This window comes from Ochotona princeps, chromosome 9 (genome assembly GCF_030435755.1).
Source record: "Ochotona princeps isolate mOchPri1 chromosome 9, mOchPri1.hap1, whole genome shotgun sequence".
Classification (NCBI taxonomy): Eukaryota; Metazoa; Chordata; class Mammalia; order Lagomorpha; family Ochotonidae; genus Ochotona; species Ochotona princeps.
In genome coordinates, this window is record NC_080840.1 from 17,076,564 (window position 1) to 17,093,224 (window position 16,661).

General features: G+C 40.9%; 1 protein-coding gene across 1 annotated transcript in view; it reads right to left on the reverse strand.

Annotated features, from left to right (window-relative positions):
* Positions 1 to 262: 262 nt before the first annotated feature.
* Positions 263 to 16,661, reverse strand: part of DEPTOR (DEP domain containing MTOR interacting protein) — a 158,655-nt gene continuing 142,256 nt past the window's right edge. The window contains exon 9 of the mRNA XM_004580702.4: positions 263 to 1,665. Within this exon, the coding sequence (XP_004580759.2) occupies positions 1,537 to 1,665 (129 nt within the window). The 3' untranslated portion in view covers positions 263 to 1,536. The remainder of the gene's footprint in view (positions 1,666 to 16,661) is intronic.

Here is a 16,661-nt window from a genome sequence, read left to right on the forward strand (position 1 = left end):
ACTGTCAGGATCCATGCTGCTGGTTTGTGATGAGGAATAATAAAGATCATACACCTTAAATGGATGGTACAGAGCCTGGCATACAATATCAATGCACATAATACAGAAGCAACACTTTGTTCACATGCAGCACAACAGAATTAAGATTAGTTACTATTACTTCAAAATCCTATTCTTTGACTAATGCTACAGAGCAGGAAAGATTGATTTCCAGAACCATCTACATATGTATGACATCCTATTACATATATATATACTTTAGCATGGTATGTCCCTTCCACCAACACATTTGATAGATATGCCATCACAAAGAAATGGCCAAGCTAAAACATTCATGTGTTAGCTTATTAATGTACGATAAGTAACCTCATCATTCAAAATTCATGATGTGAAATGAAGAAACTTAGCATTTCCTGACTCTCCAGTTTGGCACTTTGAGGAATTTCCTCTCTATCAAGCCCCAAATGCACTCTTTTCTAAACCAAAAGAGAAACACGCATATATACACGCAAGATGAAATTTATGTAACAAAATGATGATTTTGGCAAAAAGTCTCCCCCACCACCCCAAAAGCAGCACGTCATGTCCATCAAATACACTCTATTACAACATTAGTAAAAACCCAGACGAAGATGGAGTTTCAAGTTTCGTCACAGGTGACGGGTCAAGTTCTGAAATACTTCTTTCAAAAATGGACACTTTCAAAATGAAATCTTGCCAGAATGATCATTTTGAATTTTCTATATGTATATACAATCTGCTCTGTTTTCACATTCAATATATTAGAGATTCACTCTAGAAAGCTATTATGGATGATTTACAGAACAAAACACTGTAATTCAAACAGAAAAAAAATGGGTTAAACAGTTTTAAGTATCATCTCCCTGTTTGTCCCCATCCATTGCACATGGTACTCTTGTGTTTTTGTTTCTTAGCTAATGCCATGATTGAAACATGTTAAAAGCCGGTCCTAAAGGTGACAGTTAAGAAAACCATTTGTTAATGGCTTTTACGAACTTGGACTGATTTAGAACCTTCTTTAAAATGCTAGTTAACAAATCACACTCCCTCGAATATTGCTTTAATTTGTAGCTTGGTGAGCTTTTCAGACCTGTTTTCAAACAGTTCCATGCTAATTTTGGTCAAAGTACCCCTAAAAGTCTGAGCAATTACTCCACTGACAGTTATAAAAAGGACTTTAACATGCTGTAGTTTTGGCCAGAGAAGCATGTAAACAACCTTCTGCAAACTATGATTAAAAACAATGAACAAGAATTACAAATAGAAATCTAGTAAGGCAATTTTGTAGGAAACCTCTATTTCCCAAATGTCTTCTACACTGACACTTGTTTTGAAAGACATGTTACCCGATTCTTCCGCATTCAGTGTATGAAGCTCAACTCAAGATGAGTATGTACAGAGAAAAGATTTGTACGTCGAAAGCCATCCTTTTCCATGGAAGTCTTGCATGTGTGTCGCTCGCATCCTTCTGGCTTTGGTCAGCCACAGGCCTGCAGGGCTTGGAGGAAGAGCCGCTCAGCATTCTAACTCCTCCATAACTTCCATGACAATCGTCCGTGGGCCCGTCAGAATTAGATTGCTCACGGTCCGGTAGTCTACATGCAGCACATTGAGTCCATTGACAGAGACGACAAACTGGCAGACCTAGAAGAATTATGGAGAGAAAGACCATCCATGACAGTGTTTGGCTTTTCACAGCTAAAAAACAATTAATTTTGGTGTAAAATTGTTTTTTGAGTCATATGTACAAAGGATCTTAAGCATTTATGGAAATGCTTATATGAAAAACTATGCATGGATACATTTCAATCTTTTTGCACCAAAGTAACTTCATCTTTTAATTCCATTTTTCCAAACAATTTTTCAAATGTTCTCATAAGACTGTTGCAAGAATGAGATAAATCATGCAAAGCTTCCACAACAGGTGCTCCAAACTTATAAGCATGCAACACATTCACAGAGTTACCATGTATAACTGGAATTATCCATTTCCACTCAATATATAGGAAGACCATATGACTCCAGATTCATCTAATGTTCCTGCATGATTGGTAACAGTATTTCCTTTGACTTGCCAACACATCCTGCTTGAGATGACCAGTGTCACATCATTTCTATTTCCCATCCTTTGAAAACAGACTAGGTCAACAATGGCCAACTTTTCTACTGAGTGAATGTTGGTTACCTTGCTGAAGGAGACAGAATTATAATACAATAAAAATCATCATTTAGTTATAACAGACCACTCTACACTTGTCATAGTGAGCCTGAAAAATTTGTATTAATTGGTTGATGGCACTAGGAAGCAGTAAAGTGCTAAGTAAATATTTAGCTTTGAGTAACTAAAGGAATAAACAAAAAAAACATATATAATTAAAATTATGCCTGTGGTTTATTCTTGCTCCTAAGGAATTATCCCTTCTCTTACTGTGTAAATAAGGAAATAAAACAGAAAGAAGAAAAAGACAACAGGCAGAGGGAGAGAAGCTGCAGAGAGGTGGAGGCGACTATGGATCTGACGTGGGTCAGTTTAATAGTCCTCACCATCTGCTGTCCTCACCATCAGAATATTTTATTTTTTTTAAAGATTTATTTATTTATTTTTTAAAAAAAAGATGTATTTATTTTTATTGCAAGTCAGATATATATAGAGAGAGGAGGAGAGACAGAGAGAAAGATCTTCCGTCCAATGATTCACTCCCGAAGTGACTGCAACAGCTAGAGCTGCGCCAATCCAAAGCCAGGAGCTTCTTCCGGGTCTCCCATGCGGGTGCAGAGGCTTGGGGCCATCCTTGACTGCTTTCCCAGGCCACAGGCAGGGAGCTGAATGGGAAGCGGGACTGCTGGAATTAGAACCAGCACCCATATGGGATGTCGGCACGTTCAAGGTGAGGACTTTAACCGCTAGGCCACGCTGCCAGGCCCACCGTCAGAATTCTTTAAGTAGGTTGCCTGAATCGTTAATGTACACAACTGATCCCAATTATTAATTAACCAAATAACTTAGTGATGAGGATTTAACCAAAGAATATGGAAACCAGTAAAACACTTTGGAAACAAGGATTTGCTTTTACTGTTTTCTGAATGGGTAATCAATTTAAATACTGGGCCTGGTGTGTAGGATCAATGGCTAAATCCTCACTTTGCAAGCTCTGGGATGTCATATGGGTGCCAGTTTGTGTCCTGGCTGCTCCACTTTTCATCAGCTCCCATCTCATGGCCTGGGAACGCAGGAGAGGATGGCCCAAGAACCATGCGACTCTGCACCTGTGTGGGAAATCCGTAGGAAGTTCCTGGCACCTGGTTTCAGATCAACTCAGCTCCAGATACTGTGGCCATTTAAGGAGTAAACCAGCAGATGGAAAAGTTCTCTGTCTCTCCTTTTCTGTGTAAATCTGATCTGCCTTTCCAATAAAAATAAACAAATCTTTTTTTTAAAGTAAGTAAAATAAAATGTAAATTTAAACACTGTATCAAGTATTTATCTATAACTACAAGTGCACATGAAAAAATTCATGGAAATATGACATTAAAACATAAGTACATTTTGGTGCACATTTATGAAATCTATACATAATCATCTTCAAGAAATTTATTAAAATGTGTAGCATGAAAAGATCATTCATTCCCAAAATTTCTGCGCCAAGACAAACATCTTTCAAAAACAGAGTTAGGTACAAATGCCCACCTTATCCAAAAATCTCTTTGCAACGACCAAGCACCATACCAACTCTGGGTTCCATTAGTTTCCTTTGCTTTAAAATGCCTGCTCTCTTTGTAATCATATGCAAGATAAACAGAATTTATTCAATAAACACTAGCTGTTATTGTCATGAGTCAAATATTTTCTACTTTCCAATCAACAGCACTAGGATGTTTTCTCCACATCAGGGGAGCACACAATCATTATTTCCCTCTTCCCATCTCTACAGATCTGTCCTAATCGACTCAGAGCACATCTCCACCAAAGCTGAGGTCATGGTCATGATCAAGGACATGCTTGCAGGCCACAGTCCATCCTGTCTACAAAGTAGACAGAACAATATAGCACTCTTATAGTGAAGACAGCCCGTGTTTTGATTTGCCCTGCTGCAGCAGACTCAGAAGCCAAAGAATGGGAGGAATTCACATCCCTTCCAACCCAGAGCCTCGGGTTTGAGGCCTGGACCCTCCTTTTCCTGTGGTCAAGCGAGCAGGCAGGAGTTACCAGGGAGTGCACAGTCCAGCTCAGTCTTTCGCAGCTCCCCCGAGCAGATGTGTTGCTCCACATCTCTCAGGAACCACATTCAGCATGTAATCTTACTCTGTGTTTTGTCCGCTCCTCAAAGTAACGTTTTAACTGACCAACAATGAACGTTCCACATGAGAATCAAGGTTTTGGCCTCTCTGGGACTGTCTGAGGATCTGAAAACATCCAGTCTAGTTGGTATTGTGGCAGGCAGGGACTGTGTAGGAGCTATGTCTTCTACATGGATCACATCCCCTTCCATTTGCCACAGTTCTTACCTCTCATTTCTTCTTAGACCTAGATGATGGCCCTTGCTACTTGGTTTCCAATCCAGCTCTCTGCTAATACACTTGAGAAAGCAGAAGATGGCCCAAACATTGTTTCTGCCACCCACATTAAAGACTTACACTGGGTCCTTGATCCTAGAAATCATTTAGGGATTGAATCAGCAAATGGAGATCTCTTTGTTTCTCTGTTCCTCTTTGTCACTATCACACCATCCTTCAAGCAAACAGAATAAATCTTCAAGTTTTAAAAAGAATCAATGGATCCCAAATATCCTTCAAATGATATCAGATATCCAAATGATATTCAAATACCCTTCAAATTTCATAAATGCATACACAGGATGGTTATTTAACAATAAAAATGGAACAAGCTATATATCACAGGATAAAACTTCCACATATTATAAATGAAAGTCAATCATAACAGAATACATACTGAAGAAGCCCACTTAAATAGGCAAATCTATGGAGCCTTAAAATTGATTTTTGCTTGCCTGTGGTTGGAAATGGGGAGAGTATGATACAGTAGCTATTGTTCGTCGGTATGATGCTACTTTCATGGGTGATGAAAATGTTCTAAGATCATGATGATAGCTACACAATACGGTGCATATATATACTTTATATGGGTGAATGGTATGTAAATTATGTCTCAATAAAGCATCTATTAAAAAAAAGGAAAGAGGAGCCTACTGCCTACAGTGATGAGGAGATCCTTGCAGACTGGAGAGAGAGGCTGCACATCTAGTTCAAACACATGATCTTATGTAGTTCTTGAAGGCTGCAGAGACTTGAATGTAAAGACTGAATGCCTGAAGGATAAGTATTTCATGACCTATGCCTAGATTGCACACAGAGGTGGAAAAGAGGCAGCTACCCAGGTGGGCTGGCCAAGAACCACCACTTGAGGTCCACTTTATTAAACGCCTGTAAGCCCTGAGCTAGGAGCCAGGGTGGACGTGGGATGTAGGACCCTAAGGGGGAAGGGCACTGGCAAAGGACACCAAAATGATCAGCCAAGGGGATTGTCATCAGCCTTGATGCATGGTGACTTGAACTGAACTATTTAGAAAAAATAAAACAAGAAGGTCTTGGGTTTGCATGTGTTATGCACACATGCACGTGTGTGCGCGCACACACACACATACACAATTTCTTAACTACCCCAATTCATGACTGATTTACTCTTTTTTTTTCTTTTAATTATTTATTATTTTTACTTCATTAATTACACTGTATTATGTGACACAGTTACATAGGTACTTGGGTTCTCCCCACCCCTCCCCAAACCCTCCCACCATGGTGGATTCCTCCACCTTGTTGCATAACCACAGCTCAAGTTCAGTTGAGATTCCCCCATTGCAAGCGTATACCAAACATAGAGTCCAGCATCTTATTGTCCAGTCAAGTTCAACAGCTTCTTAGGTATACCCTCTTTGGTCTGAAGACAGAGCCAGCAGAGTATCATCCCAGTCAATTGAAAGCTCCAACATACCATCAGCAAAAATTTACATCATTATGGAATTAATTGACATAGTAATGAGTAACCAATATGTTAAAAGTAAATGCGAGTTCCCAGCCACCTCTGTGATCACCTCACCTACACTTCAATTTTAGTTTATACACAACATATAACATTCATAACATAACATGTTATACATAACATCATATCATCTTAAATTAAGGCAAACATGTGGTATTTAACCTTTTGGGATTGGCTCATTTCCCTTAGCATGATGGTTTCCAGTTTGGCCCATTTGGCCACAAAGAACTGCATTTTGTTTTTTTTAATAGCTGAGTAGTATTCCATGGAGTAGATGAACCATAGCTTTCTTATCCAATCCTCTGTTGATGGGAGTTGATTTACTCTTTCATTCAATAAGTCTGATTCAAGATTATTGTGGGCATAAAGACAATCCAAAGCCCTTGCATTCCACCCAGTCTCCGAATGCCAGAGGGCAAGAGCACAGATTAAAGCAAGTGTACCAGGAGTCATTCAGATCCCATGAGCCTCCCGAGCTAGACACAGGTGTTATGGAGTCAAGGCTAAAACACAACTTGCACTGATCAGCGGGCACAGTTTACATTAATAAAGATCAAAATAACCATGTCCCAACCTTCAGGAAATACATGATTCTGTTTAGGAGGGCACAGCATCATAGACAGGATCCTTTTCAGAATAGTAAGCAATCCCCCCAAAATTCTGTCATTTGTTGAAAACCTATACTTTTAAGTAGTAATTTAAATATTTAAGTAATTTAAATATTTCAGATCTTTTATCAAAAATCCTCTGACGGTTATGTGGTGACATCTGTTGTACACTGGCCATCCAGCTATCATTCTGTCGAAGTCAACCTGTTAGTTTTTAAGTCTCGCCTTTCCTCAGCTGTGGGCCACACGGGTTGTACTTCCAAGCAGAGTACCTGGCCCTCCTCTACTCTTAGGGTCACTGGCCCAACCTCAGCCCATCAGACTGTCTCCTGGACCACAGCAGAGAAACTTCATTGGTTCTGGTACTTAGGCCCCCAGACCTGCTGTGATTCCTGTCCTCAATCACACCAAGATCCGCCCTCACTTACACATTTGACATCATTCCAATCAACTTTTTCTCTTTATGATAGTAGGCTTCCATGGAAAGATAGTAGATATAGCTCTCTATGGAAGGAGGGAGATGGAGGGGGATGGGGGGCATGAGGGGAAGGAGCATACGATCTTCAACAGCACAAGTTAGCAACCTACGATCCCCAATTCAATCCTTAGGCACAAACTGAAATGTCAGAGAGGGTACAGGATATGGTCAAGGTCACACAGAAGAACAAGTGTCACATTTGAAATTTGAATTCCATGTGACTCCAAAGTGCTCCATAAGCACAGATTGATAAAGTACAAGATGCATATGCAAATTCTGAGGAATGCAGAGAATTATAGAACACAGATATTTTTGTCTTTTACTGTTATGTAGTTCTAGACCCACATATATAAATACCTTCTGATTAAGATTAGATTCTTTTGTCTTCAGAATAAGCTTCAGTTAAGCTTGGGTTGCCTTTTATATCATCTAATACCCTCCATCACATGAAAACATTTAACTGCAAACTTTTTGCTTGAATAAGGAAAAATGCATTCAAAATAATTTGTCAAGCATACATTCAGGTACCTTTTTTAAAAATTATTTATTTATTTTAAAGTTAGAATTGGAGAAAGAGAGACAAAGAAACAGAGATCTGCCACCTGCTGGTACACTCTCCTCCCAGTTGAGTCAAGGCTGAGCCACACGCTAAGGCAAAGCCAGGAGCCAGGGGCTTCATGTAGGTTCTCCACGTGGTGGCAGGGCCCAAGCACCTTGCCCCTCTCCTGTTGCTTCTCCCAGAACCAGCACTTAGCTGCATCAGTACTGGATGCTGAAGTCACCAGAGGCAGCTTAACTGGCTATGCCACATACCAGCTCCCAGGTATTATTTTTAGAGTTAGGCTTGTAGTTAAGACGTCACTTCTCCCTCAGTGGTCTCAGTAATTGCTTTGGTTCCAGCAGTTCCAATGTTCTATTAGTACAAATGAACAAAAAAATATAAAAATGCAGGTATCCTATGTCATCGATTCAGTTATAATGGACTTTCAATTAGCATTTATGGTACGCTATGTTCCGCAAATCAACACACATTCTGAGTAGCAACAGGAAGCACACAGCCTGGGGGAAAACGATTTTCTCTCGACTGGTACACAGACCCAAATACACAGAATTTGAGACTACTTCTGAAAGCGGCTCAGTTAGGAACAAATTACCTCCTGCCTGGGGTGGGGTGGAAGGATTAGGCTCATCTACTGGTGACCATGAAAATTCAAGGTAGGTCGAAAATCTTATTCTTTTGTATATCACTGTTTTTATCACATGCTTTCAGATTGGCAACTCTTTTAATTATACAGTTCTTAGATAAGTGATCCATCTCAAGCCCTCATAGCTGCTTGAGATCTTGTCTCCCACAAGGAGGGTGGCCCTCTAGGTTTACTGAAAGGCTAGGAGGCCATTGTCTGACATTAGGTAAGTCCTGTGTCCGAGCAAATGGGCAAAGGAGGAACACCCTGAGAAACAAAGCTGGCCTTGTAAACGTTAACAGGAAGGAGCAGGCAGGGCTCTCCATATTTCAGGGTTGGGTGAAGTTGAGACAATTACTGAGGCTGACCTCCAGTCTCCCTCCCAATCTTCCTTCACAATTCTCTTGCAAATGTATGATAACCTTCCAGATTGACTGAAGGCCCAGGAAGCTGTGCAACTAAACATTGGCTCTTACAGGGCTGCAGGCTCACCACAATGATTCACTTGTTTGATTCAAAGTGGGAGTGAGGCTGGGAAAAAACCAAACAGCTGTAGTTACGTAAGTTCTCTTCATTGTGCGTTTATCTGCATTCACCGAAATTAAAAAACGTATCTGAAATTGCTGCCCTTGTGAGAACGCCCCATGGCTTTGACTCTATTTTACTTTCTTCTGATCTTGAAGAAGAAAAGAGGATTGAAGAACAAGGTTGCTTTAGACTTCCCCTGAAAAATGCAGGCGGCTTAAATTAGGTAAAGAGATAATTTCAGAGCCGGAGTCAGGAGGAGAGAGAAAGCAGGCACAATTCACTGCAGAAAATAACCAAGCACAGCCCTGATGAGTGAAATAAGAAAGCCTGCCCAGCTACATGATACGCAGAGCAGAAGCAAGGTGGTAGGTAGAAAGTCATTACTCAAACTCTCAATGAAGCATGAGTCACAGAGGCATTCCAGAGATCATCCTGATCAGGCTGCCACTCAAAGGGCAACTCTTCTACACAAGTTTTCCAGATATCGAGTTCATTCTTTTTTTTAATACTTTGCATGTGGGAAACGCACCTGTTACTGAAGGAAACTATTTTGAGGAGAGATGCGTGTTAGAACCTCCGGCTATTCATTCAGTCAATATTATTTAAACCACTTTGTCCACTCAGTTATTTAGGTGGCAAGCATACCCAAATACAGAAAGGTAGATTTCCAGACACAGTTCGAATGAGTCACCTTTGGGAACCTGTTGAAAGTACATTCTGAGATGTCACCCAAGACCTATCAGATCACAGTCAAGAATCTGTATGTACATTGAACAAGTAAATGTGAGTGAACATTCACTACACGGAGGTATCCACCCTGCGTTGTTTATCAAAGATTAGGTTAAATGTGCACGTCACACCTATTAGTATTAGAACATTCTGACTAAAAACAATGAGAGGTCGACATTTCAGTTTTTACTACTTCCTTAAAATTTATTTTGTTTTTACAGACAAATTTTGCTTTATTTTAGACTTCAAAACTGATAATACTGCACCACAGGTTTAAGTTCAGAATTATTATCAAAGATAACACACAAGCCATCAAAAGCACAACACTGAAAATAAGAAAGCCTGCTATCATGCTTGTGAGGTCATCTCAGCTTTGTTTCTCCAGTTTATTTCTTTTTCATTGTAAACAGAGAAAGTTTATGTACTCCCTGGTTGACTCCCTGGATGCTTTGCAACAGTTTGGATTGTGATAGGCTAAGGCCTGGGTCCCAGAGTTCAATCGGTATTGCCCATGTGGGAGCCAGAGAGCCAACCTGCTGACTTCCAGAATGTCCATCAGCAGAAAGCCTTGAATGGGAAGCAGAGCAGACACAAACCTAGGCACTCAGATAGGAGCTGCGTGTGGGCTAATGCTGACATCTAGGAGTGGTGGCTGGAGCATTCTGCTAAATGACCACACCTCCAGACACGCTCAGAAGGGCCTATTCACGAGGCATCTGCCTCTGTAAACTAACCATCTCCTAACCAGCCCGCCTCCTATGATCCACGGGGGCTACGATTTCCATGGAGGAGCTTTAGAAGGACACACAGTTCATGCCCCAAGCTACTTCCGGGGTCACAAGTTGTCAGTCAGCATGGGCAGTGCTACAGTGGTCACCAAGAATGCCTAGCATTTCCCCAAAGTTATTGGTATGTGGAATTTCATTAACTGTTTCTAATACATCCTATGAGGCAGGCATTATTTTTTATTCCCATTTTATACTCGAGGTTGTTAATTCAGAAAGGTCAAGTGATAGAGCCAAGTTTGTAGAGTCAGATGGTGGCAAAGCTAGGATTTTGATTCCCAACTCCAATACCTAAACCCTAGGCTATTCCACCACTCCAGTACTAGGTAATCAGCTCCTGCAAAAGTGACACTGACACCATGCAGGTCAATTATATGACCTGGGACTAAGCACCTCTGAAACGTAATACATTTCTTCAGAACACTGAATGTGGTTTTTCCCTCTACCATCCCTGAGAATGGCCCATTTTTATCACCAGCATCCTTATTGGGGGAGGGGAGATAACAAATAATGGGAAGGGGAGATAACAAATAATGGGAAGGGTGCATTGTTACAGGTTAGGCAATCCCTTGGGCTGTCTGCATCCCATGCTGGAGAGCCATGTAGGCAGTCCCACTTCTGCCATCTGGTCCAGCTTCCTGTTAATGCATGTGGGAGGCAGGAGATAATGGCTTAAGCACTTAAATCCATGCTGTTCATAAAGGAAAACTGGGGGGGGGGGGGGATTTGTGATTCCTAGTTTAGGCCTGGCCCACCTCATGTGATAGGATTTGGGGAGTGAACCAGGTAATGGATGATCTCCTCCTCTCTTAACCATTGCTCTGCCTTCCAAAATCAATGACTGAATAAACATTTACTGATCATTATCCTTAACAAAAAGAACACAATGGGATAATGCTGACATCTAGGCCAGATCTTGTAGGGTTATATGTCACCTTATCTCCTCTCTGAATTCAGATAATCACGTTTACTCATAACTTGGAGCAGAAAGAGAAAGGTCCCTCTTGCTGACGGCAGTTCCTTTTTTCTGCTATAGTGATATCAGGCTATAGTGAGGCAAAGAAAAATGACTCCTGGAGGGATACAGATTACAGAAGGAAAGACACAGCATATATATAAAGCATTGAGTTACCTTGGTAACAATATTACATACATTTCAGACAGCAAGCTCCCCCAAACCACACCCACTGGCCATTGTGATTGATTACACTTTCTAACACTGGCCATTAGCTGAAATCACCAGTTCACTCCTAGTCCTCTGCTGTTGATGTAATTTCTATTTCATAATGGAAACAAGACAGCAGAAGACTCAACCTGCCATCTATCTTGTGTAGGTGGGTGATACATGTACTGTCACGGCATGGCTATTACCATCTTCATTTGTAGGCATCCTTTATTTGCCTATAAAATTTTGGTTTATCTGACTTCCTTAAGAAACTTATCTCCGTGATACCCTATCACTCTCTTCCCTTCTTCCTCTCTGCTCAATGAAGACTCTCTCAAGGATGAAGTCAAGTGTAGAGTAATGGAAAAAGCACTGGCCCAGTGCCGGGAGCAAAGGTCTAACCTTGGCTCTATATGCACTGAGTCACCCGGAACATCTACTTTCTTTCTCTCAGGATTAGTTCTCCAGTTGATGACCAAGTGAACAAAACTTACTTATTAGAGGCTTTAAGGAAGATCCTTGCTCTAAAATTCTATTTATTAATGATTAATAATAATACTCTACTTATTAATGATTATACAACACATTTACTATCAGCAACATTAGTTTGCTGATTACTTATAAGCCAAGAACTATGCCAGGTATTTGCTTATGTTAAATGTGCAAAAGAAACTTTAGTTTAGCTATGTAAACTGAGATTCTAAACAGAAAAATGTAAAGAATATAAAATAAGAATCTTTCACTTACATGTTTTTGGTATACAAAAAGTCAACAAAGCCAATAGATTATAAAGTCTATTCCATTAAGACAGTATACTGTTGGTACAGGCACACAGACAAACATAACAGAATCAGAAGTCCAGAAGCTGACACCCCACAACACACACAGACATACACATACACGGGCTCCTGATTCCTGGTAAAGACAGCACTGTGGAATAGAGTAATATTTAATAACAGTCAAAAAAAAACTTCCAATGATCAAAAATTAAAAATGCACGTGTACCTAAGAAAAAACTCCCAAAATACAGGAAAGATAAATGAACAATCTAACAAAAGTTGATTGTTATAAGGGAGATAAACAAGCTCAGGAGTCCATACCCAGGGAGACCACTTTGGGTTCAGGTTTGGTAATGGAAATAGATACTTAGTGGTGATGTTGTTCATTAACATCAACATGAAAACTCAGGAGTTGGCATTTGACCAGTGGGTTAAGCCATTATTTAGGGCATAGCCATTCCATACCAGCAGTGATTTGCACCCTAGCTGCTCTGTTTCCAGTCCAGTTTCCCACTAATGTGCCTGGGAAAGCAGCAGAGCGTGGCCCATATCAGGAATCAGGTTGGAGTTTCTAGCTGCTGGCTTTGGTCAGGCCCAAAGCTGGCTGTTTTGGGTATCTGGGCACTGAACCAGTGAATGTAAAATCCCTCTGGCATTATGTTTTCAAGTAAATAGGCAAATTTTAAAAGGAAAAAAATAATTTAAAAAGACCAACAGAATGATGAGAACAATTTTGTTCCAACTAAGAGAATACCACAAGGATAGAGAATCTAGAAGGCAATGTGAGCCATCAGCTTTATTTAGAAGTAAACATGGGGGTTGAATTTGGTTAAAATTCTTAGTCCTGTCCATAAGCTATTCATGCTCAAAAGGTTGCTTCAGAACTGAAGCAACTGTACCAAGTACCAGGGCTCAGGGACAGTCCTTCACCAACTCGTTAGATGGAGACAGATTGAGTTAAGTTTTGCTAGTGGGTAGGGATTCCTCAGAGCCATGGAATGCGTTAAGTTTATAAACACAACCACATTCTGTAAGAACACACCCAGAACATTCTGATGCTGCTGCAGCAAGCCGTATGGTTGTGTCCAGTGTGCAACACAGTCCGGCACTGTTCTTGGGGGGAGAATCAGAAGAAAATTTGCAGCTGCATTGCAGTCCCGTAAATCTCTCCACTGAGTCTGCAAGTGGCGGGAGTGACCAGTGCGGGAGCAAGCAAAGACCCATTTCTTGGAAAAAACACAGGATTCTCTCTCTAGAGCATTCATTTCCCTCCAAGTGTTATGCATTTGAAGCATGCTGTATGGTTGTGTGGTGTCCCCAAGGAACAGACTGTGCAATTAGCCCTGAAGGAAAGCCAACTGCATGTAAGAATGACGATCGTTCACAACAAAACAAGAGGCAACAACATTAAAGCACTTTTGTTCCAAATTGAAAAATTCAAAGCATCTGCTGTTCTCACACAGAATCTGTCTTCTACCAACCACAGCTCAACTTGGGTCTATTTCAAAGCTGGGCTTGTTCTTGGCCCCTTCAGCTCAGAGTGGGACACAGTCAAAGAGGGACTGTGGTACACACGATAAAGGGGGGAAGTAAGAGGAACCCTGGTTCACTCCACAAAGTTAGATCTCCTGCCATGTGGAATAGACTAAGTGGAAAATCAGCGGCCAACACTGATGGTTCATGTCACTTTTCCGCAGGCTGCTCATTTCTGCCTCAGGCACACTTCCAAGGTCAGTGTGCTCTGAAGACAACATGCTTCTGGTCTGAGAAGTCATCAAAGCTATTAAAAGTGTTCTATCTCTAAAAAGAGGCAACATGCACACATTATAATCACAAAATCCATGTACTTTTTTTACTAATGAAGAAAAGGAATCCATCAGTTGAGGAAAATTCACAGGTACATTCCTATACCTTTAAACTAAATGTCTTGCTCTGCAGATACAGAAGGTTCCTTAGGAATCCCAATTATTGCAAATGAGCTGCAGAGAGGTTCCCACAGCCGGGGACACGCTCTCTACAAACACCAATTCCCACATGAGCTATGGTGAAGAGGAAAGAGGCTAACAAGGCCGGGCTTCCTCCCTTACCCCAAAGTCTCACCACAACAACTTTTTCCCTAGTTCTCTGTAGAGCCTTCTAATGTTTATTATTAACCACTCAATGCCCAGCATTTCTAGATTATGCTAAAGAGTACAATTAATATGCCAACATGTTGAGAGATCAATCATTAAATAAGATGCAATATATTATTCTCCAAGTAATCCATTTTGCATATATAATATCATCTATGAACGATGATCTGTAATTGTAATGACAGTATCTAACCCCTATGCACAAGTCAGTTTCTCTCACTTTCCCCTGTTTTTCCTCCAAAGGGCACTGCTCTGATGTGAGCTGGCAATAAATATGTGAGTGTGTTTGTCTGTGCGTGCAAACGCAAAGATGTACAGTTATGCTACCATCTAGTCAGCATTTTTCCTGGGAAAAGAAAATACATTATGAGTAGAACTGGAAATGAGCAAGCTCTCCTTGGGTGTGGTTGAGATTTGGACTAAGAAACCTTCAATTTCTTTGCTGGATGCTCCAGGAGAAGGAGGCAATGGGCTGTTTCTATTCTAGAATCTCTTGACTATTCCATCAGTATCTGGGACTAAGCAAATCATACTCAAGAACCAAGAAGGCTATGGGCCACATAACAGGGCTGCCAATCAGATCACCGGAACTGTCTCAGTGTAAGAATCTGTGCCGAAGCATCAAGAGGCTCGGATGAAGAGTGCTTGTAAGGCCTTGTCTAGTAACTGAAAAGTGAGCTTGGGTCAGACTGTCATTTGGCTCATAAGATCTTTGGGGATCCAGCACACCTGACACACAGAATTGTTTGGACTTGAAGACTGGAGATCCCATACTGAAAGAAACCTAATCTCTGGCAAAGTGAATCATGTATTTTATCAACATTAGCCAGGTAGGAAAACTGAGGATCAGAAAAAAATAATCTAATTTCAACACCTGTAGAGCATTGTAGTATAATGGGAAAACCGAGACACAAGTGCCAGACAGACCTGGGCTACTTTGGCTTCTGGCTCAGCCACCTTATTGCACAAACACAAGCTATGATACAAACTCTTTCAGCCCATAGAGTTGGGATTAAAATTAGAGTCCATATTCAGCAACTAACACAGAATCCAGCACAATGCACAACAAGGATTCCTATCCTTCCACTCCTCCATCCTATGGAACCTCCTAAACATGAAGCCAGTTTAAGAAGCCTTCCCTCTGGACTAGCTCCCATGCCTGTAATGTTAACTTCAAACCCTAAACCACTAAATTCTCAGCCAGGACTAAACTTTTTTACCAAGTCTTCACACAAGAATGGGATTAATTTTTTTAGACTAATGCTGGAAAATTTACTTAATTCTAGACATTAAAAAATAATTCCAGTAAAGTTTTCTAGTGTGCCCTGCACATATTCACCTTGGTCATAGTTCTCCTGTCTTCCATATAGTGGCTGAAATTAAGCCATGTTATGTACTCAGCTAGGGTTTTCCAGAACAAGTTCTTTGTAGAGGTTTGGAAGGAAAACATATTTGAACAATGACTCTTAAGTATTTCGTGTATTTTCTCCCCCAAGAAGACAGAAGGGCCAAGACAGAAATTGTGCACGCAGAGACATATATCATGTATACAAGGTGTGATGCCATTTGTCCTAAGTGTGAACAAATATCACATTCATCCTCTCCATTCCATCCTCACACTTGTTCTGATCACAGTTAGTGGACCAGCCATTAGGTTAAACATGCATACAAATAACAGGGTGGAGCCTTGTGGGGTCAGCTTGGCCAAGTTAGAACTCCATTACCCAGATTCCTTTTCCTGTGTAGTTCCAGGACCAAGGGGCCCACAGGGAGATTTTGTGACATACCTGAAAGGTGGACATGAAGCAGCAAGTATTACTCAATGCTGCTAGAGTCACATGCAAAGAGAGGGCAGAGCAGCTGGAGAGTCCCAGCTTGTCCTTGCTTGTTTCCACAGAAAGCAACTCTACTGACCAAGATTGGTATCTGACCCTTATCAGTTGGAGAGTTTGGCAACCATAAGCCACTGAGGTGCTTCTTGAGGATGCAGAGAATATGAAATAAATATTTAAAAATGAAAGTGACTCATATAGATGACAAAGATACAGGCAGGTTACAATTTGACGCGCTCTGCAGAGGTAAGTAGTAAATGCAGAAGTGCTGGCAGTTTCCAAGTTGCTCTCCTTCTGCGCTCACTTTGTGTCTAGTTTTTTACTCCATCTGCCTTACCCTGCTGAAAGTAAGAAATCTCAGA